The sequence below is a fragment of the Accipiter gentilis genome, chromosome 1 (assembly GCF_929443795.1).
Source record: "Accipiter gentilis chromosome 1, bAccGen1.1, whole genome shotgun sequence".
In the NCBI taxonomy this organism is placed as follows: Eukaryota; Metazoa; Chordata; class Aves; order Accipitriformes; family Accipitridae; genus Astur; species Astur gentilis.
Genome location: NC_064880.1, coordinates 36650115 through 36673166, shown reverse-complemented (window position 1 = coordinate 36673166; position 23052 = coordinate 36650115). Strand labels below are relative to the sequence as shown.

At 41.6% G+C, this 23052-nt stretch overlaps 1 protein-coding gene across 1 annotated transcript in view; it reads right to left on the bottom strand.

Annotated features, from left to right (window-relative positions):
* LY75 (lymphocyte antigen 75) overlaps positions 1-19852 on the bottom strand; it is a 47324-nt gene extending 27472 nt beyond the window's left edge. The window contains exons 1-13 of the mRNA XM_049803881.1: positions 19691-19852; positions 16995-17369; positions 15816-15989; positions 15378-15542; positions 14693-14803; positions 12798-12938; positions 10880-11068; positions 10032-10189; positions 9009-9119; positions 7638-7726; positions 7111-7283; positions 6742-6938; positions 5203-5345 (exon numbers count right to left, since the gene is read on the bottom strand). Of these exons, the coding sequence (XP_049659838.1) occupies positions 5203-5345; positions 6742-6938; positions 7111-7283; positions 7638-7726; positions 9009-9119; positions 10032-10189; positions 10880-11068; positions 12798-12938; positions 14693-14803; positions 15378-15542; positions 15816-15989; positions 16995-17369; positions 19691-19775 (2111 nt within the window). The 5' untranslated portion in view covers positions 19776-19852. The remainder of the gene's footprint in view (positions 1-5202; positions 5346-6741; positions 6939-7110; positions 7284-7637; positions 7727-9008; positions 9120-10031; positions 10190-10879; positions 11069-12797; positions 12939-14692; positions 14804-15377; positions 15543-15815; positions 15990-16994; positions 17370-19690) is intronic.
* Between the last annotated feature and the right edge of the window lie 3200 nt (positions 19853-23052).

Genomic DNA, 23052 nt, shown 5'->3' with positions numbered 1-23052 from the left:
ACGGGCATAAAGCTAGGACCTCTTCTGCACTTTTCTTTAAGATCTGTAGGTAGTCTTTCCCTGACCACAGAGAAAACTAACTAAATCAGGTAATTTCTTTGTTCACTTGCAGTTACAGTCAGAACTGTATTTCTTTCTAGATTTTACTTCTTCATTTTTAATAAGCAGGGGATGCTTAAATTCAAAATTTCAGCTATGCTCCAAGATACAAAGTTGCCAAAAAAACCCTAGGTTTACAATGTAAATTCTCAAATCTACAGTAACAGTCTTTACCATACTCTTTACTATTGCTTATGAATCTAAAGATACTATAACAAAATGAAATATGTGCTAGTCAAACTGCAAGGTTAGTTTTGTACTGCAACCTCTACTTCTCAAAGTATCAATTTTGTGCTAGGTACTTAATGGTATCAATTGGAAGCAGCAGAGGGGAGAAAGACCATGAGTCTTCTGTGAAATCACAGACTACGTGAAACCCTACTGCAATAGAGCTGTGGAAAAGGCACTCTCATTGAGGTGGTCTGACAGTGATAGTGAAGTATTGATGCTGCAGTACAGGGCTTTTGTAAAAGTGTATCAGGAGTACTATTCCATAAATTCATGTTGTACCAAATACAGAGAAGGAATATGGGATATTTGAGGAAATGAGAGTTTAGGTTATTAACAAGAATTACAGACTTTCTTGTCTAGCCTTGACAAAAAAAGACAGGGAAAGGATATAATTATTCTTTACAATATATTAGGAGACTAGACCCCCAGGAAGAGGAGCTATTTGAGCAAAAAGAACATTGTGTCTGAAAGAACCACAACTCAGAAATAAATTTAGGCTCAAAACTGGAAAGAGATGTCTGACCAGTAGAGGTCAGAGTTTGGAAAAGGATCCCAAAAGGGTAGAGCTGACAAACTTAAAGTAATTTTAAGACAGAACTTGGAAAATTTATGAAAATAACTTTATTACATGGAGGGATGGACTCAGACCCGGGCTTACCTGCACAAGCAATGTTATGAAATCACAGGGTAATAAATTCTTTGGTAGGACTATAGCATTACCTTTCCACACATATCACCATAAAGATGCTAAATTGGGCCTGAAATGGCTGACAGTGCAGCACCAACAAACAACTGCTAGCCCAGAGTATGTGGGCTAAGTACGTGAAATCCAAGAAGGGCAACAGCATTTTATTTGGTAGGGTTCCCATTAGGAAGAAAAGCATCAGCCACCAACAAATCTCATTTTTGCTTTTTTTGCTCAACTCCAGTATTACTTTTCTGACATCGGTGTGATAGTGTGATCACACTAGTGTGATCTTATCATCCTGAAATAGTCTTTAGGCTTTTAATGATATCACAAAGGAGCCTTTAAAGAGCCTAAATGCCCTGTATCACTGCAGAGGGAAAACTTCGAGCCAAACATTCACAGCTCAAGTCAAGCAGCTAAGTGGCTTTTGGCAATTTGCCTTTAGGATTTTATTTTTCTGTGATTGTTCTTTCCAATTTTGAATTAGACATTGCTTAACCCTACACCCCTAATTGTCACCTACAGGCTTAGTGCAATTTAAGCAATTGATCATCACAGAGGAAGATCTACTAAAAAGAAAATTTGAGACACTCACTCCAGAAAGATCTGCAGCAATTACCTGAGGAACTAGAGCAATTTTTCAAAGTCTTTCAACTTGTATTTGGCTTTTATGTAATAAATAAATAAATAAATACATTAAAAAGTGTGCCAGGTCAAGAATTTCTCCAGCTTATCTCCTAATTTACAATTACTGGCCTGCAAACATAACATTTTCCAGCTGACTGGGCACTTACACATTAATGTACATTTTTTGCTTCTTTTGGAACTGTTCAGACATGACCATGAGTAATTCAGTAACTGCTACAGTATCCTTGATAGCACTTCTAAGCTTAAGTAAAGGCTTTTGATAGGCCTCTGAAATTACACTATCATCTCATCACAGAAAAGAATTCCACCAACTATTTAAGACAAATATGAATTAAGACTCTCTATTGCAACTAAGCTTGCAGCAAGGAATTTGTTTGTACTTTAGGTATCTGTCTCCTCATTGCAAAGCATTTAAAATTCATCATAGGGACTGGTATCAAAATGGATTTATCAGTGTCAGAGTATTCTTTGAGCCACATTCCTGGAACCGCCTCTAAAACCTAGATTATCCTGAGTTTCAACCTAAAAAATAGGTACAATTTGTGCTTTACAATGGACTCCATGCTGATTAACAATGGAAGACTCTAAATCTCCAGCAATCCGTGCAGAATACCAGTGGCTTTTCTCTCACACAGAAGTAAAACTTCATAAAAGTCAATGTTGTGCGGGAGTGGATAAATACAGTTTAGACCAATGTGAAGGGAATATAAACCAGTAATTTTTCTACTGTCATATTCTAACAGCTGAAATAGAAAAAGGATTTTTTCCTGTCCCTTATGTCAGCTCCAACACAAGATTAAGAGCCTAAGTGAAGTGGCTTGTAGTTCAACCTAGTTCCTGACAAGAGCTAACATGCGTACATCTGGGCCAACTCCCTAATGGTGCAATTTAAGGTACCATCTAATCTTAAGCAGTGCTGGCCTAAAAGTATATATGAAGCCCACCTGACCCCCTGCTCTTCCCTCTGTAACAGGCTACTGCCACTAGCTGAATTCCCACTCTGCCAATCACCTACTCTTTAGTGGAAGAAAAGAGAAGTTGTATTAATGCAATTACTACAACTTGCATCTAAGCTTTATTGCTGTTTCGGTCAGTGCACTGAGAATAAGATCAGTTTTTTCTTGCAAACTCAGGTGTTAGTGAGGCTTTCTAGATTCAGAACAATTACAGCAGCAGAGCTGTGCATATAAAAAGCAACTGATTTCTTTCCAGTAAGGTGTTCTCATTGAAATGTTATTTCTAAGCAATCCAAGCTGTTACTCTCCTTGCATCCAGCGTTGCTGCCAGCTATAAGCTGCAGAATGCTCACAAAAACAATCCTAAAAGAATGGAAGTAACTGAACCAGATCTGTTCTGCCTGTATGATGTCCCTCAAAATGAAAAGAGGTTATCTCCTATTTCTTCCAGACAGGGGAAGGTTGGCAGGCAAATTTAATTTTCCTTTCCAATGGCAATCACCCGACTTGGCTGAAGCAATTCTCGCTCTTATTTGCCTCTAAGGTGGAATCTGAGTAAAGAACAGAATGGACTAGGCAAGCTGCCCTTTTCCTGGTGAACCAAACTGACTTTTGCTAACATTTAAAAACAAACAGTTCACAATGAGTCACCAGAGAACTGTGCAAGGGGAAAGAGCCCGAAACTAAAAAAGCTAAGGTGTGGCTCCTTCCCCAAGCTGAAATGAGTGCACTGAATGAATAGTTTAGGTCAGAGTTTGTACTAAGTAAATGCAGGGAACACAGACAAACTGCATGCCAGCACACTCCAGCAGCTAATCACATCTAACATTATCTTAGGATGATTTCTTCCAGTTACCTAAATTATTTGTTCTTCATTAAGTAATTCACCTGGTTTCTTCTCTCCTTTCTCAGATGAGCTTATTTTCAGACAAGCTACCCTTGACTTTTGATCTCCAAAATACAAGCACCACCTCTGAGTAATTTAAGAGCATAACTAACTTCATTATGTTATCTAAACAAACAAACGTTACTTAAAAGACTTTGGGCAATATCAAGTATGTAGTATTTCTGTTCAGGAAGTTCTGCAATGCTTGAAAATATGCCACCAACCTAGATGGAAATAGTGTGTTTTGCATTATATTTGACACATGCACTTACTGCAACACTGACTGCAAAGTCAGTTTATACTGGGCTCAATATATTGCCCCTTATTTAAGTTCTGCTAGAATAATACTGAAGTACTGAAACTTTCCAAGATTCTTCCAGGCTAAGTTCAAGTTTTCTGAAATATGGGAACTGCAGTAGCATCATGTGTTAGCTGACTTTCTGGAAAGACAGAAAAAGTCTCCACCTTTAAACTCCTAACAAAAAATGGCCATTAACTATAATTAATACCTCAGATGGTCTGCAAGCTGAAAAGCAGTTCCAAGTACTTGTAGGAAAATAAAGTTACTTCTCTATTCACATTTCATAGTAGATTAGGTATACTAATACAAAATTTGTAATTGCAAAACAGTATAATAAGATGTATAGCTAAAAATAATTTGTGCACTAATTTTTATCTCATCGACTTTAGTCACTTTAGGAAAGGAATCACAAGTGTCTTTTATACAAGCTAAACCATCTATATATAGAGCATACAAGTTTGTTTTTGTCTCTTACTATATAAACATTGAGTAATTTTCATGACTTGTTCACTTCTAAAAAAAGTTCACTGGGTTTTCAAGAAGGCATCTCTTCAGTCATCAAGTTTTAAAATTTAATCACAGTGTTGTACATTGGCAGCCTCTGAAATAATCCCGATTTAGTTTGTTGATCAAAAAAAAATTAGAACATTTAACTGGCAGCATTTGAGTTTAAGCTGGCAAAAGTTCTGAAAAAACAGGCTGCCAATCAAAAAAACCATTTTACACAAGGATCTGACATCACACCAATGCCTAATAAAGCTTTGCAGTGACAGTTCCTTTCATTCAAAATAGAGCCTTAGACTCATAAATTATGTAGCATTTAATTTGTTGATACCAGAAAACTCAACACACCCATCTAATGCCCATATAGTGTTATTGCAGTTATGCCAAATGGGATCCATGCCAACCAGATTGCTGGACACTACATTATTCACATTTTCAGAAGACAGAACCCAGTTTAGTCAGGAAGCATTTCATGAATAAAGATGAGACCTATCTGAAAAACAGAAATAACTAATCTCTAAAGAATGTATCGGTAAAGAATAGGAACAACTATCACCCTGTTGTCCAAAATTCAACATAAAGAAGGAAACACTTATTGTAACAACACAGGCTTAAATTCATGTAATGGAAGACGCTCAAAGCAAATCTCTCTCTTCCTGTGCTCTCTCTAGCAATGTGAAACATTTGCCCACGCTGTACTCTCTTGACATTTTCCAGGAAGGCAGTGACATGACCAGCAGTTCAAATGCCACATCTAGCCCTTTTTACTGTGGGAAACACAGTCACTGCACACTATCTCATACTTGCCATTTGGGGTCAGCAGCAGCATTTGCTATCTACTGCAGAACGCAACCAAAATCAAACTTCTAGCGCATGGCTAGTTTGTTACCTGATTATTTTTCTCAGGATAGAATGAAGTGCCTTGATTTCTTCTGAGTGACTAAAACTAGGCAGATGGCCTCCAAGTGCTTCACAGAACCTTTCTGCCTCTTCCCAAGTCCTGGTTCGCAGCACTCTTTCACTGTGGAAGAACTTTACAACAGCCAAACATCAGAGTAGAAAATGACACAAGTGACTGCATTTTTGAAACACTTCTGTACTACTCAAATATGGCCACCCTAGGTAGGAATGAATAACTGGTATTTCCACAGGGAGAGAGCTTGACTTCTTGACAATTATTTAATTTTTTTTCAGTTTGTTTGACAACAGCCAGACTCTGAAGTTTAGCTGACAAAATTTATTTCAAATGCAACGTACTCCATATGGCAGACTTTCTCTGTTTTTCTTTACCAGAAAGATTTTAGAAAACAACACCCAACTCATTCCAAAACTGCAAGCCAAATTGTATGTTTTAGGGGATGTTGTTCTTTCAAATTTATGGCGAAATGCAAAGCCCAATGTTCACTGAAACCAGGCCCATTTGGGTGCTGCAGGGCAAGAAAGTTCTTTGGCACTCCCTTTGCTACCTGTATGTATCAAGAGTTGCATACTTGGCTCATACACCTCAGCTAACATGTCCACTTGATCCCCTTGACTTCAGTCCAAGCCAACTCCCATCAGCTGGATCTCTCTGCACAGACATGCTGTACTTGGTCAACAAGAGTTTTGGAGAAACTGCCAGGGCCAGCTGTCACATCCCATCAGCTATGGGACAGCTGTGCTGCACATCAGCTAGACCCATCCCTTCGGGATCCTTGCCCACAGCCTTGTTATTCAAGCTGGGTTTCCCCGCTTTGCTACATGAGCTGTTTACAAGACAGTTCATTGCAGAAGTCTAGAAATAATGAATAAACAATCCAATAAACAGCCTCAGTTTTAACTTGACTTGATTGTTAATAGGAGGAGAAAAACCTGCATTTCTAAGTACAAACTTGTTTAAGCCATTCCAGCTAAACACCATGGCTTGCTCACTTCCACTATTTACTTCAAAACCAGTAAAACACAATTGAGGCTACACTTTTTTGATGAAGTTTATATCCATATTTAAACCAGAGAAAATCCCACCTCTGCTATCTACACTCTTAGAATATGGAAAGAAAAAGGACAAAGGGAAGGCAATGCAAAGCACTTTCCTTCCCTATTCAGGTGTCTCTGCATGCCAGATGATGGCAGGCAGGCTAGAATACAGTCATGGCACTCTCCATCAGCATCAGGCTCCCAAGATGGCAGCACAGGGCAAATGCTATTGCCCCACTCAGCTCTGATGTGCAGAAAAAGCAGGGAGAGGCACACTGCATCTTTCAGGAATTGGCAGAGGATGATGCATGAGAACATTTGGAGGCAGTCGGCCTGAATCAACACGAATTCATCCTCCTAGTGTAAAACATCTTTGAAATACCCTTCAGAGCAGCTCTAAGCCACAAAACAGCTTATCACACATTTGCTGCAAGACAGCAATGAACAACATCTAACAGGAATAATATTTTACCTTGTAGCAGGCAAGGCCAGATCCATTGTGCCACCCAGGCGGACAGGGATCAGTTGGCTTTGGGAGCACTTCTGGCTCCTTGGGCAGCCCGATGTATTTTTTGCAGACAGAAAATGCTTTAGTGGTTTTACAGTCCTTAGTTTCCCACTTTCCAAGAGAACTTCCACTGGGCATGGCCACACATCCTCCTGAAAACGCTAAGATTTAAGCCACCAAAGACATATTTAAAACTATTGGCTAGTTTTCCAAAAAGTCCATAGAATTCTGAATGACTATTTTATTTCATGTTTGGAGTTCTGTAACATGGTAGTCCAATGCTCGCTCAACATAAAGTGATAATACTTTTACATACTTTTTTGTTAAATTTACCTGGTTGCAAGGAATTCCAGTTAGTGTATGTCACAGCTTCAGTTTTTTCCCCATCCACTGTACCCCAGGAATATATTCCTGATTGGCTAATATCCTGCAAACCAGTCCAGAAGTATTTTTCTTCAACTTTGGTGTGTTTTCTAATTAGACTGTTTATAAATTCTTGCTCAAATCTGAAAATTAACAGATTAATTTGAGTCAATATTTGAAAGATATCTGAAACTACTGAGACAATCTGAAAACCAGACATATTATTACATGAGTTAGTTCAAGTGTTTGTCCAGGCAGTCCCGTATTCAATGTGGGGTCAGCAGGCTGTGAATACACATACTTCCAAGAAGGTTGTACCCTGTAGGTTTACCATTGTCACACCATGGAAAACACGGTTTGCTAGTTCTCTGCAAAAGCAATTCTAGATCTATTTTTAATTTATAAACCACTAATTAGCATACAGAGGGCTTAATCTCTGACTATTATCTCCAGGATCGTACTGTAACACATGCCCATAAATTAGAGATGTGCTTTACCTGTTCATCACTGTAAGATTGCACTGTGCTCCAAATGAAACTTCTGTTTTATAAATCTTGTAACAGTAGTTTCCATGTCTCTCCCATCCCTGGTTAAAGAACGAAAAACATGTTTATACATAACCACCTAATTTAGGCATTATCTACAGGACAAAATAAATCATTGCTAACATTGGTTAGTGCCCACAAGCTGGCACAGCATATACAAGAAAGAAATGCAGTGCATCACATACAAGGTGCAGTATCATCAACTCTCAGATTCACAGCTCTAAGAAATAAAGCAAGCACGGGAATAAAATACACCACTGGTTTAGCTCGACTGTGCAGTCTTCTGACTGCTATGTGCATTTAAAGAGAGAAACACAAGGGCAACAGCTTAGTCCTATTCAAAACAATAGGAGTTTTCATGCTGTTCCACCAATGCCAGGATTCAAACAGAGGAATAAGAGGGTATTACTAGTGTTTCCTTACTTCTGAAAAAAATATTTCATACAGAAAATAGGGAATTTTTTAAGTTCACACATTATTCAAATCTTTTCCCCTATATTTACACTGAAATTTCAAAGAACTCTAGTGTTACCTCTTTGCTAGCCTACCAATGCCACCAGTGTCCGAACAGCACAGCAAGCTGCAACTCTACATGCTGCCTGACTCTGAAGAGACAGAGCAAAAATACCCCCAGGTTGTGCAGAAAGACAGACAGGAGGTAAACATGTTTCCTGTTGCAGGCAGTATGCCACACAAAACTGAACCAAAGGACTCCAAAGTAGCTAGTAATACCATCCCAAGATTGTTCAAAACAGAAAAGACTTCTTTTCAAGCCTTATTTATGCTGTAACATGTTATACTGTAAAAAAACCCCAAAAAACCCCAATAAACCCACAACACAACAAAAAGCTGAAACAACCAAAAAAAACCCCCACCTTTATTCAAGTCAAAGAACAAAAATGAGAGCCAAATGAAGTGTAACAGAAACCTAATTTTGATTATCAATTTCTGCATATCTTTATGTTGCAAAGTGCTTATCCTAAATTTTAAAACATACTTAAAGCAAAAACCACAGAACAAATGGCATCAGCAATTACATAGCTAGTAAAATAATTTTTTTTCCAAACAAACAAACAAATAAATAAAACACATCATCTCCTGGGTCCAAGCTCATAATATTTTCATCAATAGAGTGGTAGTACATCCAAAGCCTACTTAGGAGAATCTGAAATTTGGTTCATGCTATATAAATATCCTTTTTCAGCTAAAACGTTCCATAGATTTTATTGTACGGGCAAGAAGGAAATGGGAAGTAGAGGAAGTAAGTGATTTTATGCGGGCTTCTGAACCAAGTGAAAGTATAAGAAATAGACTTCCTATTACCTCTTCCAATGAACAACTTCTATCTGATTTTGTTTCATTCAAAATCTCTCCTTTTTTCTTGCACACATATTTCAATTTTTCTTCACAGGATTTGACTCTCCACTGTCCCAGCTGTGAGAAGGAAAGGAGAAAACAAGTATTTAAAATCTAAAAATCTCAATTTTCATAGCATGGGGGCTGAGTTGTCATAAGGGGAAAAGCCAAAATGCCTCTAGCAAAAATACTGTGGGTGGGATGCCCTGTATTATATGCATAGGTGCACGTGTGGAAGGGAGAGGGAAAGCCGACAAATGCGGAGATGGAAAGATGCTGGATCGTATCTGAAAAGAGAAGAAAAGGCCAGGGTGCTGTCAACTCTCCCAGATTAGTGAGGGAATGGGTGCAGGGGGTGCGCTCAGCTTACTGCGGAGATGGGGACGAGACAGCTCAGAGGAGCTGGGCACATGAGCTTCACTGCCAGCCCGACAGCACAGCAAGCAGACACTTGCCCCAGTTTTCTACTCAGTCTGGGAGATGGGATATGGCCTGCTTTCCTCTCCACTCGCCTTTGTGATCTCCTTCGCCCACCCATCCCTTGCTTCTTCTGTACTGTATCCCCCCAGTGTCTACCCTCTCTTCTCTTACCGAGGTACCTCACTACCCCGAACTGGTCCTAGAGATGACTGAACCCAGCTTTTCCTTTCAATAGTTTGGCCCACCTCCTTCCTAGCTCCCTGCCCCAGACATGCAAGAATACAGTAACCCACAATGCAGAGTGACAAGGACAACTGGCTGGTCAACAGCAGTGGCAGTCTCAGAGCTGTGAGCAATTTCTTCCATTCTTTGCAGTACACAGCTACCAAGTATTGGCTACATAATTTTAAGAAATTTGCTTGTAGAAAAATGATTAACTGTATTTTAAAGATTATTCCAGAAATAAAATCAGTTATCTGCTTGAACCCCCTCCTTGACTTTCACACACATCAATGTTGCCTCTACTACGATGGAAAAAAAACCCTAAAAAAACCAACACTGTATTCCTACCTCGCCTGAATATGACACACAGTTAGGAGTGCTGTTAAAAGGAACTTTTGGTTCATTCTGATCCCAATATGTAAAAACCACAGCTGAGCGATCTGACCATTTGAACAAGGTTGGTACATCTTCATTCCTGAGACCCATCCACATTTCTTCCTTAGCATCTGTAATTTAAAATTAGGACAACACTGTAGTTTCAAAATAATATTCAAACTAATTGGAAAGGAATGTGAAATCAGCAAAATTAGTTGTTTTTATCACTATACTGCACAGCATAAATGCCACAATTTCTTTTCTTACAGTGAGAAAGGGGATTTGAGACCAGTGCAATGCATTTTCATTATCTTGTTTCTTAACTTATGTTTATGAATATGAGTAAGTTTCACAGAGAGAGTAACAAACAGAAAAAAAACCCCAACCCAGAAATAATGAACACACAAGCAAAAAAACTCAACGAAGTGTAATTTTTGGAGTGCAGACAAAAACATAAGACCAAAGAGTACAGATAACATTCATTAGTTCAGTGACCCAGTAGTCAAAATACTCACCCAACTATCTACTACTCTCTTTGAAAGAGAAAATTAACACAAGGTACTAGGCAACCAGAAGTAGGTTAGCCCAGTAAATAAATAAATAAATAAATAAATAAAATAGATCAAACCAAAACAAAAGCTAACACAGTGGGCCTGGACCTGAACAGCAACACTCAGCACTAGCCTGTGTACAAGCTCAGCATTAACACCTTCATTTAAAAACCAGAAGTTATGACAATCATATGCTAGAACATGGAAAGCGGTTTGTAATTTTTGGTGTGCAGCACTTGGTGTTTGACCTTCACAAGTATCTCAACTCACCATTATGAAGCTTTGTAACAACCAGTTCGACATCTGCTAATGAGTGTATGCTGATGAGGTTACTCTTATTTGCTTTGCACAACTCATCTGCTGTACTCCAAGGTGCCTGGTTGTTTATCAGCATGTAGCAAAAACCATTGTGGGGAACCCAGCCTGAATCACAGCGAGTATCCAAGTGTCTCCAAAACTCTAATAGTGAAGAGAAATGGAATTAGAGGCTTTTGTTTTATACTGGCTAGTGTGATGGGTTGGCATTTTCTTCATGTTTTAAATCTGGCAGCACCTTGAAAACCAGCCAGAATGCAGCAATCAGAATGTGTTCACATCTCTTCAGGGTTAACGTTTTAAGAAAGGGTCACAGTTTAATCAAGCAAATAGACTTGACTGGGCAGCATTATGGGGATTCGTAATATTTTGGGGCCGTGAAGTTAGCAGAAGGAGAGAGAAGTTAGCGGGAATGAAAGTAAAAAGCTGGAATGCATTGCATTAAGCTGGTCTTAGTGCAAGTAAAAGGTTCAGAAGTAATTGCAAGCAAGATTTCAAAACCAATTAAAGGCAAATCAAGTTACTTCATTACAGGACAGCAGCTTCAAAAAAAGTTGCTTGTTTTGTTCTAGCAAGGGTTTGCACTTTTACAGGGCATTATTATCTATATGCAGTATCACTCATAAGACCAATTTTGAATAACTCGCAATGAAACAAATGCTTAGTTTTAAATATTTTTTTCTTTGAAAATGAAGACATTCAAGAATTCCAACTGCTTTTAATGCATGCTGAAAAAGGTGTATACTAATCGCTTTTCTGGTTTGAAACACACTATAAAATACTTCAATCACAAGAATTTGGGTTTTTAATTAATAAAACACTGTATAAATACTGGTAACAACTCCACATACCCCACTGAGGAGCCAGAGAACAGATAAGGATCGTTAATTGACAACTAGTTTTCAGGGAATCATTGAAAAATTTGAACCAGTTTAGTTAAATTTAAATGGCTTATTACTTTTTTTTCCCCTGAAAGGCACACATCCCTCCTGGGGGAGCTAGAGAGAATGAACCTTAGCCAGAGACACTCCATGACACTTTCCACCTCCACGACACTGCTTCATCCCTCTTATCCCCTAGTCCTCCCCCTCATCCAAGGACAATCACCTTCCAGTAAAAATTTTCCCCATGAGAGCCCCACAAGCATGAGCCCTGGAAAGTGGGTAAGGCCAAAGAAGAAGAACATGGAAGAACAGGCCATGGATATGGGAAGGGTGAGACATCCAGGTGTAGGTAAATGGCCAAAAGCATGGAAGCAGTTGTATGTCACAGCTGGACATTGTAAAAACTGAAGGAGTGTGTGTGTGTGTTTAGGGAGGAGATAATAAATATCTCATAAGAGCTGTTATGGATCCAGTAAAGATTACACACTGGGCAAGCTACCAATTCTTGCACCCTGATTTCCAGCGCTGGGCCTGGTTTCGAAGGATAGTAAGGTCATTTAACTACTTCTATTTGAATTCAACAGAGTTTGATCCAAGCCCCAGATAGGTCCCATTTTATGGCAATATACACCAAGAGTGAGAGAAATGGGCTTAAAACAGAGATGGAAAGGTTTGAGGTGCAACTGCCAGTTCCAGACTTTCAGTAACACATGAAAGAAGACACAAGCCATGGAGGAAAACATGATGAAAAGGGCAGGAATGTGCTGGGAAATGCTTTACATGTGAATGAGAAAGCTGCAAAAAATGGAAGCTGTTTGTGATGCATCAGCTTAACACTGAAGATACAGAGTTTGCTTCTGCTTTGCTAAAAAAACCCAAAGCTGTTGCAAAAGTGTTTTGGCAGAGATGCCTAAGATGGCTTGGGGAGGGAGAAAAAGACTCCAAAGTGAACTCATATTAACACACAAAAAAATTGCAAGCTGTCCTACCTGGAAGGCTTGAAACTTCATTGAGCGACTTTTTGCAAATGTATGGAAGCGGAGTCCCACAATGGTAACTCTGCCACTGACCTGAGGCAGCATTCATCACCACACAGCTAGTCCCATCCAGTGGGGACAAACTCTGCATATCTATAGACAGGAACAAATAAAAAACAGAAGAGCACAAGTTACCAAACAGTAAGGTAGTGACCCTTCTTTTTCCTATTGGTTTTCAATACAAGAATAATATACTTTGCATAGTACAGCACTTTGTACTTGAAGAACATAACTTGCTTTGAATGAAGGCACCCGTCCTACCATAGGACCCACAGAAAGTTTTTTCTAAGAGAGAAAGTTTCAGAATCAAGGAATCTGGACTTCTCTTCCAATGTTTAATCATAGAACCAGGAGGAATGTTCTATTTACAATACAACAAACCCTTGGCTGAGCACTTTCCCAGACTAGAAACATCTCAGGGGAGAACCCTTTCTGCAGCCCTCAGTTTCCTTTGGCAGCCCCTTTCCAGCCCCACTCCAAACACAGCTTTGCATTCCTTCTCTCAATGCTAACCATAACCCTTACCTTAACAGAAACCTGAGACAAAGCCCCAGTTAAAAATGTCACAGAGGAGAACTCTTTTCTGCAGTTCCCAGCTTCCCTTGGAGCTCCTTTCCACTAACACTTTCTGGCTTTCTCTTTCTTTGAGCCCCAATGCAAACCTGAGCTGTGTCCTACACAGAGCACCCCAGCCCCCCCTGCACTGGGTTTGTTCAGTCTCACATAGAAAAGGCTCAGGGTGGATCTTAGTTCTTCGTGGGAGAGTACAACAGAGACAGTGCCAGGCTCTTTTCAGAGGTGTACAGTGAAAGGACAAGAAGTAATGGGTATCAAGTTTTCTGGTATCAACTTGCAGCTAGCAAAATTCCTGTTAGATACCAGTAAGTATTTTTCATAAGAGGGGTAGACATTAGTAAGTCTACCATGACTGCAGACTAAATTATGCCACTGTAACTCAGGATTGTCTAGTCTCCAGCTCTGCATTACAGCGCCACAGTGTCATCACAGTTCCAGAAGAAGGTGCAGCCAGTAGTACAAGCAGCAGAAAGGCCCTTAACCTTTCCAAACGACAGACTACATTTGGAAAATCTCACAGAAATTTCTTAGTAAAGCTTTCAAAGAACTAACAGAAACCACTTATCTTTTCACAGAATTCATGTTGCAGCACTACTCTAGAAACTGAAGGAAAAAGATAATTCCACTTTAAAGAGGTGAAATTCAGCTTGAATGACAGAACATTATTAGCTTTAGTATTGCTGATTATTATTCCTCCAGGATTCTCATATATACACATCCATGGCATATTTGTGAGAATATTACAAATACATGCTGAAAATTCTAAACAAACAAGACTCTCACCAATTCTACTAGGAACTTGAGAGTAATTAAAAAAGGTTTTTCAAAGGTTTTATACTTCTTTCGTCTTCACCTCAAAACAAGTTTAAGCAACCCTGAAGTTTAAAAACACGAGTCAGGCTTCTAAGTAATGTCAGTCCTTGCACGTAGATCAATAATTGTAATATTTGAGGGAAGTCAATGCCATTTTGTCAGTGGGAAGAAAAATTTAGCAGCCAGAGAAGCTGTAGATTCTTTACTAAAATGAACCTCAAAGATACGATTTAAGTTTTACCTTTTTAGAGATTTATTAACCTAATCATCCATAAATATAGAACAAGTGGAGAAAGATTCACTGGCTAGGAGGAAAAGATGTTTTCAAGCTTTTAACAGAAATGGAACAACAATGATTGTTTTGATGAAGTCTGATAGAGAAGGGTGGTTTAAAAAAAAAAAGGTAAAATACTAGTTAGTGTTGTGAATATCATTAATACCACCAGAAACATCATTACCTGGATGCCAGTTGAGAAAATTCAAAGGTTTGTGATCTGACCACTGCCAACCTCCAGAAACGTCCAGTTGATTTAAGCCAATCCAAAAGATCTCAGCAATGCCATCCTTAGCTTTATTTTTAAGAAAACAATTAGTACAAAATGCTCATCTTTTATTGGTCTCCTTTAAGTTAAAAATGTGATCTGGAAGGGCATGCATTTGAGGAGAGAAAGATTGCTACTATCATCAGACACGCAAACTTTCTTGAACTGAGGAGGAATTCACTCACACATGTCTTCCCTCCCAGTACCTTCAGATGTCTGTCCTTTGGTTTTATATTCCCAAAGGCACACTGGTAATTCCCCCAGGCCAAGCTGGAACATCAGTGAGGACAATTTCATAACATGTGGGTAACAGGCTGTTGAAACACCAACATCCACTCTGCCCTGTATTTGAGATTTTGGGGACGTTTCTCATTATAAATATGAGCAAGAGCTAACCACTACAATGAAATCACACAGATAAACTTAAAAAAAATCTCTGAAGTGAGATTAGCATTTTTGCTACACAAATGAAAGCACCAATGTATTTTAAATACAATCAAGTTTTAACCCAGAATTTTAAGACAGAAACTAAAATGCTGTCCTCACTTTATGTTAATTTGCCAAGATATCCTGATATTCTTATGTGAATAATTACACCTACCTTGTATGTAACTTAATTCAGATGCATCTTGGATGCTAAGTAAATCTCCCCCTTGCCTTTGACATGAAATATAAGCTTCCTTCCAAGAAAGAGCAGACTGTGTACTAAACTGGTAGCAGCTTTCAGACCCCGGATCACGTTCCCAGATATCATGACAACCATCCTCTGTTTAAAGGAAGCAGAAAGTACTTGTAACTACAACTATACTGAAACATCATGAAAGTTTCAAAAGAAAAGTTGTAATACTGAAGGTCTAGCGATTTTTATATTGGTAATCACATATACTGCACAGCGTGTAGTGATTGTCCTGTCAATGCTGCAACAGAAAAGGGACCTGCTTTTACTCAGCTTAACAGCAATGTGCTACACCAAGGTGGAGCTGTGCATACGTAAAGTGACAGAAGACTTTTAGGACAGCTATTTAGAAACCCAACGTGCCTGGTTGTAAGCAGATTCCCCATTTTCCATCGTGAGTATAATCTTCAGATGTGGCACACCATTTCCCACCCGTATGCGTTTCATCCTGAATGCAGTCATGATGCCACGTCTTATTGTACAGAAAGGGGAACTCACAGGGTTTTCCATATGAGTTCCCATCTTTGGTATAAACCTCTGCAGAGGGGGAAAAAAAAAATAAAAATAAAAAAAAAATAATCAAAGAAGTATATACAAGGTGCCTAGGGGAGGAAAGAACAACAAATCAATGTTACTGCTTGTACAGACATAGTTAAAAGCATGCAAATCGCACTTGTCTTAAAACACGGTCTCTTGTTGTTACAGATAATATACAGCAAAGCCAGAACTGGAAAAAATGAGAGGAAAATATTTTTCTGTACTTTTTCTTCCGAGTGGGGCATAACACAGCATAAACTCATTTCCCCCCTTCTTGGTAAGTTAGGGATAAATACATTGTCCTGTTGAAATCCAAGTGGTTTGCACAGAGCACTACATAACAAGGCTCTAGGAATCAACACATACAGGAGAGGTAAAACATTTCAAACTTGAGCCTACTGGGGTCTTCATACTGGCCACTCTGACAATTCAAATACAAAGAAAATTCTGCTCTTAGATATGGTAAAGCAAGTTTTCACCACTTCTTCCAGCAAGCATGAGACTTCAGATGAGACTGGCTTCCATGACAAGTGGACAGACTACCAGACCAAAGCAAATGGATGGTTCCTGACAGTCCAACAGACAGCAAACTAGCAGCATGCGCTGAATTTGATTTTACAGCCTACCAGCAAAGAAAATATCCTCAAACCCTGCTAACAGCAAAATTCCCATCACTGTGAAGAAGACAGTGTCAGTTCTGACAAGGTGGTTGATATTTCATAATTAAATAAGCTATTACTAAAAGATGGGGGGAGGGATTTAAACATGATAAGAAAGCCACTGGATAACACAAGTTCTGCAGTTGTGCATATTTATTTTTTTATTAAAAACAGTTAAAGTTTTGTAATTGAATATCAATATCTCTCTACAGCAAAACATTCTATTGCTTTACTGATCAGTCTTTTCAAATGATTAATTTTAAGAATTTACTGCCACAGATATACAGCAAAAAGCCCTTAACACAACAACAACAAAAAAATCCTCCAGTCCCCTGTGCAAACTTACCATGGTAAGGATACTGACATATATCATTGGAGGAACTGTTGCTTCTCCACTGGTCTGTTGCATTTATGCTTGCAGTTACATAGGTACTCTTGGTAGTCACTTTGTACTGAGATGCACCAAGGATAGAAGCATCAGCACATCGCCACCACAGCATTAGTTCTGAGTTACAATCAACCATTTTCAGGCGAGACAGTGATTTGGTGAATATATCAAGTCCCAGGCACTGCTTGGACCCCAAATGAAAGAGGCGATTCTGGGATACCCATTTCCATAAAGCTTCACTTGTGTCCTTGCAGTCATCTATCACTATCCGCGAGTTTTTAACTTGTATACACTTGCTCAGTGTGTCATGGCGAATGGTAAAAGCATCATTGCCTGAATAAGAACAAACAAATATTCACATATGGATATGATTCAGTATCACTTTCACAGGAAGTTCATTTTTAAAAGTGTAATCACATTCTGAGACATGCTACCAGAAAAGTACAGCAACTGCTGTTTGTACATTATACTATCTCTTTCATATAAGCCATGTTGAGTACACTTGCCTGCTCTTTAGTGAGTATTCTTTACTTCGGGGGGGGGGGAGAAGGGGAGGGAACGAACCTCTCTCAAAGTTATTATAAAATCAGGGGAGATAAAACGAGGTTGTTTTCTAAGTCCAATCCTATGAATGAAAATTCTTCCTTTCATTTTAACATATACTGATTGGATCAGTATCAGATTAATTTGCAAGCTTACTGGGTAGAGAATCTTGTCTTCATGCCTACCTGCGAATGCAGTAACACACAGCAGGTACCATAAAATGTAAGTAATAATCATCACTTAGTAACACACAGCATGGTAGGCTCATACGTGAACCAGTTTGTGGGTCCAACTGTGGTATTACTGAAATAAATGGCACTGCTTTCGGGAGAGGGTTTTAGAATGAATATCCCACCAAAGATGCCACTCAAAGATTAGGAGTATCATTTTCAAAATTATACAGGAACCCTGTAATATAATTTCATTTTCAGCTGTGACATAGCTTGTTATTAAAAAGAAAAAAAAAGTTGACAAAGCATAGTATACAATTTTAAAAAGATACGGATCACCCTACTGATAGAAGCTGATACCTCTGCCAGTACAAGAACATCTCTATGACAAGTGGCAGTAGGTTTAAGCTGAGAAAAAAAATGCCCTAAACCTATTTCTATACCACAGTAATGATGGCCCCACAGTAAAAAACTTTCACTAACCAGGCTGAAATGGACCTTGGCTGTCCCAAACCCACAAGGCTACTACTCTGGTGTTTAAATAAGGAATCTGCTGAGTAGTGTTTTGTATTTAGTAGTAATGCACTGTCAATCATATTCCTACTGCGTTTTTTTAATATGACTTAATAATAGGTTTGGCTGAACAGCAAGGAAAATATTCAGTGATGTCATGCAGTGATTTTTACCACTACTTCCCAGTATACTCATGAATTTTCCACTGTGTAAGTGCCAAATAGTATCTAAGTAGTACTGAGCTGGTCAAACTGTGAAGAAAAATCTTTAAGTCAGCCACCTACTGGAGTGACTTTTTCTAAATAGCACGTTTCAACCAACTGCCTCTTTCATCCTCTCTATTAACTAAACAAGAGATTTTAACAACCAGTCCTGTTTTTGTGGCATCTTTTTACCCTGTGCTTTTTCAGCACTATATCTGCTTTTCGCTTTTTATTCTCCCTTCCAGACTTTCTTCTCCTTTTCGATTCCTTTTAACGTGTTCTCTGACTTTTCTCAGATCTTCCCTCTCCTCATCTTCTTTCACTTCTTCCCCCACAAACCTCGTTCTGACATCAAGAAGAAAACCACTTTTTAAAATTCCCTGAGGAAAATTGCTGATACGGCCTCACCAAATCCCCCCGTACAGCAATTTATTAATACCGGTGCTCAATTACTCCAGTTCAACACTCTTGCCACGGAGTTTTACCCGACATCTTTAGCCACAAAACCGAGCCTGCTACTGTCAAAGGATACAAAAACACGCGAGGTGCAACCATTCAGCAAAGAGCTGAACTCGTTCCCCAGCAGCTCTCCCCAGGCTAGCGGCTTTGGCTTACAAGAATTTCCTCAACGTCAAACTTTTCCACCTGCTTTCTGAAAGGCTGGGTAAGCCTCTTGCCTCTCCCTCTCCGCGCGTAAAGCAGCGAATAAAAACGACGGCTTGACGCCCGGAGGGGGACCTGCCTGAGCTCGGGTTATTTCTCCTCTCCAGGTAAGAGGCCAAAGGCCCGCCCGCCTCCCTCCCTCCCTCCACCGCACCGCTCCGCTCCGCGCCGCCGGCCCGGCGCTGCCCCGGCTCGGCCCCCGGCACCGGGCACCCGGGGGCGGCGGGGCAACGGCCGGCTTTCGCGACACCCCAGGCGAAGCGCGCGGTCCGGGAGGAAGGTTTGGGGTTTTTTTTTTCCTCCCTTTTCCGCTCCTCCGTCTAAGTTTCCCACGTTACTTCCACGCAGTTGGACTTTGCCACCCAGCGCAACGCCCGGAGGCGCCGGGAAGCGTCGGGGCGGAAGGCCCGTCACCGCGCCGCCTTCCCCCCTCAGGCGCCCGCCGGGGCAGAAAAGGGCTTTCCGCGCCCCCAGCTCCGCCGCGCACCCGCGCAGCGTCTTCCCCGCGCCCCGCCGCCCTTCCTCCCTCCTTCCCTCCCTGCAAGGTGGGCGCCCGGCTTACCTGAGGGTTGTCGGCGGGCCGCGCAGCAGGCGAGGAGCCAGGCGAGGCCGCAGGCGGCCAGGCCGAGCCCCGCCGCCCGCCCCATCCTCCCGCGGCGCGCAGGCTGCGCGGAGCGGGCGCGCTGCCGGGCTCGCTCTGCCGGAGCGTCGCGCCCGCCGCCGGCTGGCCGGGGACGGCGAGCGGCCGGCCGGATTGGCCCGCCCCGGGGGAGCGTCACTTGTTGCCAGGAGAAGAGCGGCTCCGGGTTTGCGGCGAGGTGTGGGGCGGGGCCGGGCCGCCTGGGCGGTGGCCGGGTGCGAGGGGTCGAGGCGGCGGGGAAGGGCCGGCCGCGGCGGGAGCGAGGTTACGGCTGAGGGGAGGGAAACACGGGAGAGGGACGGGGGGTCGCGGGCTAAAACGTGAGAGTAAAGACGAGGAGAACATGGGAAAATGAAGGCAAAATGAGGAGGGGAAAGGGGGGGGGGGGGGGGAGAGGAAAAGTGAAAGAAAAAAAGGAAGGAGGAAAAAAAGGAGGAAAACCCGAGGAAAAATGAAGAAAAGCCAGAAAAGCAGACCTAAAAGAAGCGGTTTTGGGAGCTCAGTTGGGAAAGAACGGGAAAGCTAAGTGGTAAAAGCGAAGAAGTGAAGAGACTATAAACCAAAACTAATAAGTGATGGCAGGCGCTGGAGTAAAATACCTAAAAATGGAGCAAATGATACATTTCTAAACTTTTCTCTGCGTTCCTCGCCCCCCTCTGGCCGCCGGGCCGCGTGCCGCCAGGCCCGGCGTGAGGGCCGCGACGCCATCCCCGAGGCAGGGAGCCCCCGGCCAGGGGCTGCGGGGCGCGTGGCGGTCCCCACAGGGCAGGGCCGGGGGTCGCCGCCCTGTCGGGAGGCGGCCGAGGCGGCCCGGTGTCACCGTAGGGTCCCTCCGTGCCGCAGCAGCGCTTGCGTCGGGGAGCGGTTGGCAGCAGGCGCCCGGTGCGGGGCCACGGCCCTCACCGCCGCGGGGAGCGTCAGGGACCCCCACGGCCAGGCCTCAAAGCCCTCCCCTCCCTCCCCGCTACAGGCCTGCCTCTGCGTATTTGCCCGTAGGAGCTAACTGGACCTTTGCAAAGCTGAAGAGGGAACAGAAGCGGACCGGGCAGCCTTGCCATACTTTCTAAGAGTTTTCTGGTAGCTAGCAGCTGAAATTGCAATTGTCCGAGCCATTGCTGCCAGGGAAGGGGGAGGAGGGGATGAGATTGGGAGCTGTTGAAATAACTGTTGCTGAGAAAATTACCATGCTGGCTACAGGAAGTTACATAAACCAAAAATAAAAACATAAAGACGCAGAGAAATGGTTGGCCTGAAGGAGGAAAACAGAAAGAAGGGGAACTGAGTGTGAAATAAAGTCGTGTCTGTTTATAGCTGCGCATTGGGTGATTCGGCACTGACCTGGAAAAGCTGTATAGCTCGAACCCCAGCTGTGCAAGAAAGCGCTTACAAAGTCACAAGAAAAAAAATTTTGGCCAGGAAAATCCATTTTGATTAGACTTGGAGGAGCAGTCATTCAGGGAAAGAAATACTAGATTTTCATGGGAAGTGCAACGTGCAGTCTGTTTTACACGTTTCCAATGTGCCCATCATGTAGGAATCTGGACACCCGGGGAATGCAGGAGTTGAGGGTGTGCTGGGCTGGGAACTGGACGGAAAGACAGCGAACAAAACCAGGCATCTGTAAGTGAGCAAATGTTCTCTCCTGCTGGAAACGGCAGAGGAACATCTGGCAGCTCCTGCCTTGGCAATTTGAAAAATCAGAAATCAGGTTCAGGCAGAGAGGGGTCCGTAGCTGCAGCAAAATCGAAGCTGTGCTACCAGAAACAGTTCGTTTTCTGGAAGAGCAAACCTTTAAAGTTTCCATGCAGAGAGCGGGAGGCAGAAATTCCCCACTGGTGAGCCTGATACAAAAGCAAGCTATTGAAACTAAAATTAAATATGTGGTGGGATGGTGTGTCTCTTTTTAAATAAAACGTCATAACAAGAAGCAGTAGATGTGAACACTGCATCCCCATGAACCTTTCCGAATGCATGCTATTTTCAATGTAATAACTGGCTGTCCCACTTTTGGTATGGAGAGTCATAAAGAGCTTAACTTGAAACTAATAGCGTGCAGTGCATATTTATTGAACATAGACCAGCAACTCTGAAATTAACAGCATTGTATCTACCAAACATGTATCAGCAAATACGTACATTAATAAGAGGGGAGGTTCTCTTAAGTTATCTTAACATATATAACATATGCTCTCCGATATGTACTTCCAATTTGAGGTCCTTTTTCATACCGTGCTGGATAGCATAGGATCCAACCCTGATCCTGACTCAAAAAATAAAGAATGCCCAAGGGTAGGAAAGATCCCTGTTAGCACTGGTGCCTCTTAGTTTCAGTTTTGCATGCATGTGTGTGCGCTACACTTAAACTCTGTCATACATTAATGTAAGAGGAGATACACAACGTACAGCCCTGGTGAGCCCACCAAAATACATCCCTTCCCTCTGCCCCCAGCCAAGCAGCAGACAGGTTATAGACTACATAGACTCACACCTGTACAGCTGTTTGGCTAAGGTGCTTTACGCACAAAACAAGAAGTCAGCGTTTTGATGACAGAAGTTTAAAAACCAGGAAGTTACTGAAAATCACATGTAAACAGTAGTTTTACTCTTTTTTTATATCAAGAGCATTTAAAAAAAAAAGCCTGAACACAAATACTTATTTTTTGGTTTGTTTTTTCTTTTTTTTTTTTTATCTCTACTAAGATAAAATAAGTTGCGGTACAATGCTTTGTGGTCTGTGGAAATGATCAATTAAAAGCTAATATGCAAATTGTGGTTGTCAGCCCTTCGGTGAGCTTGCATGGTATCTGTGTGACTAACCAAATTATGTGCACTCTGGTGCCATGCAGTCCCCCACTAAGGGAAAGGACTGTCAGTCTACCTGGCAGCCTGTGCAGGGCAAAACCCACCGTGGCAACACTGATCTCTGTAGGACACACTGACAGACAGACCAGTGCTACAGGAATTAGAAGGGTCTGGGCACTGGAAAATACCCTTTGATAATCTCGTATCCCAAGAGCTCAACCAGAAATCCACACAACCTACCCAGAAGAGCCAGCCCCCATGTCCATTACAAGAATACCAGTTGCCACCAGTACCTTCCAGGCTGCCAGCTCCTCACCTGAGTAGAGTCAACGTGCTTCTATTTCCCTAAAGAGCTGGTGCACATCAACATTTATACAACTGGTATCTGTTTCTGGTATTACTTCTGCATAACACTGCTACACGCAGTTGGAGAGTAGCACTTGGAAAGTCATCCCGTTCCTCTAACTGCCCCCACTCCGTGG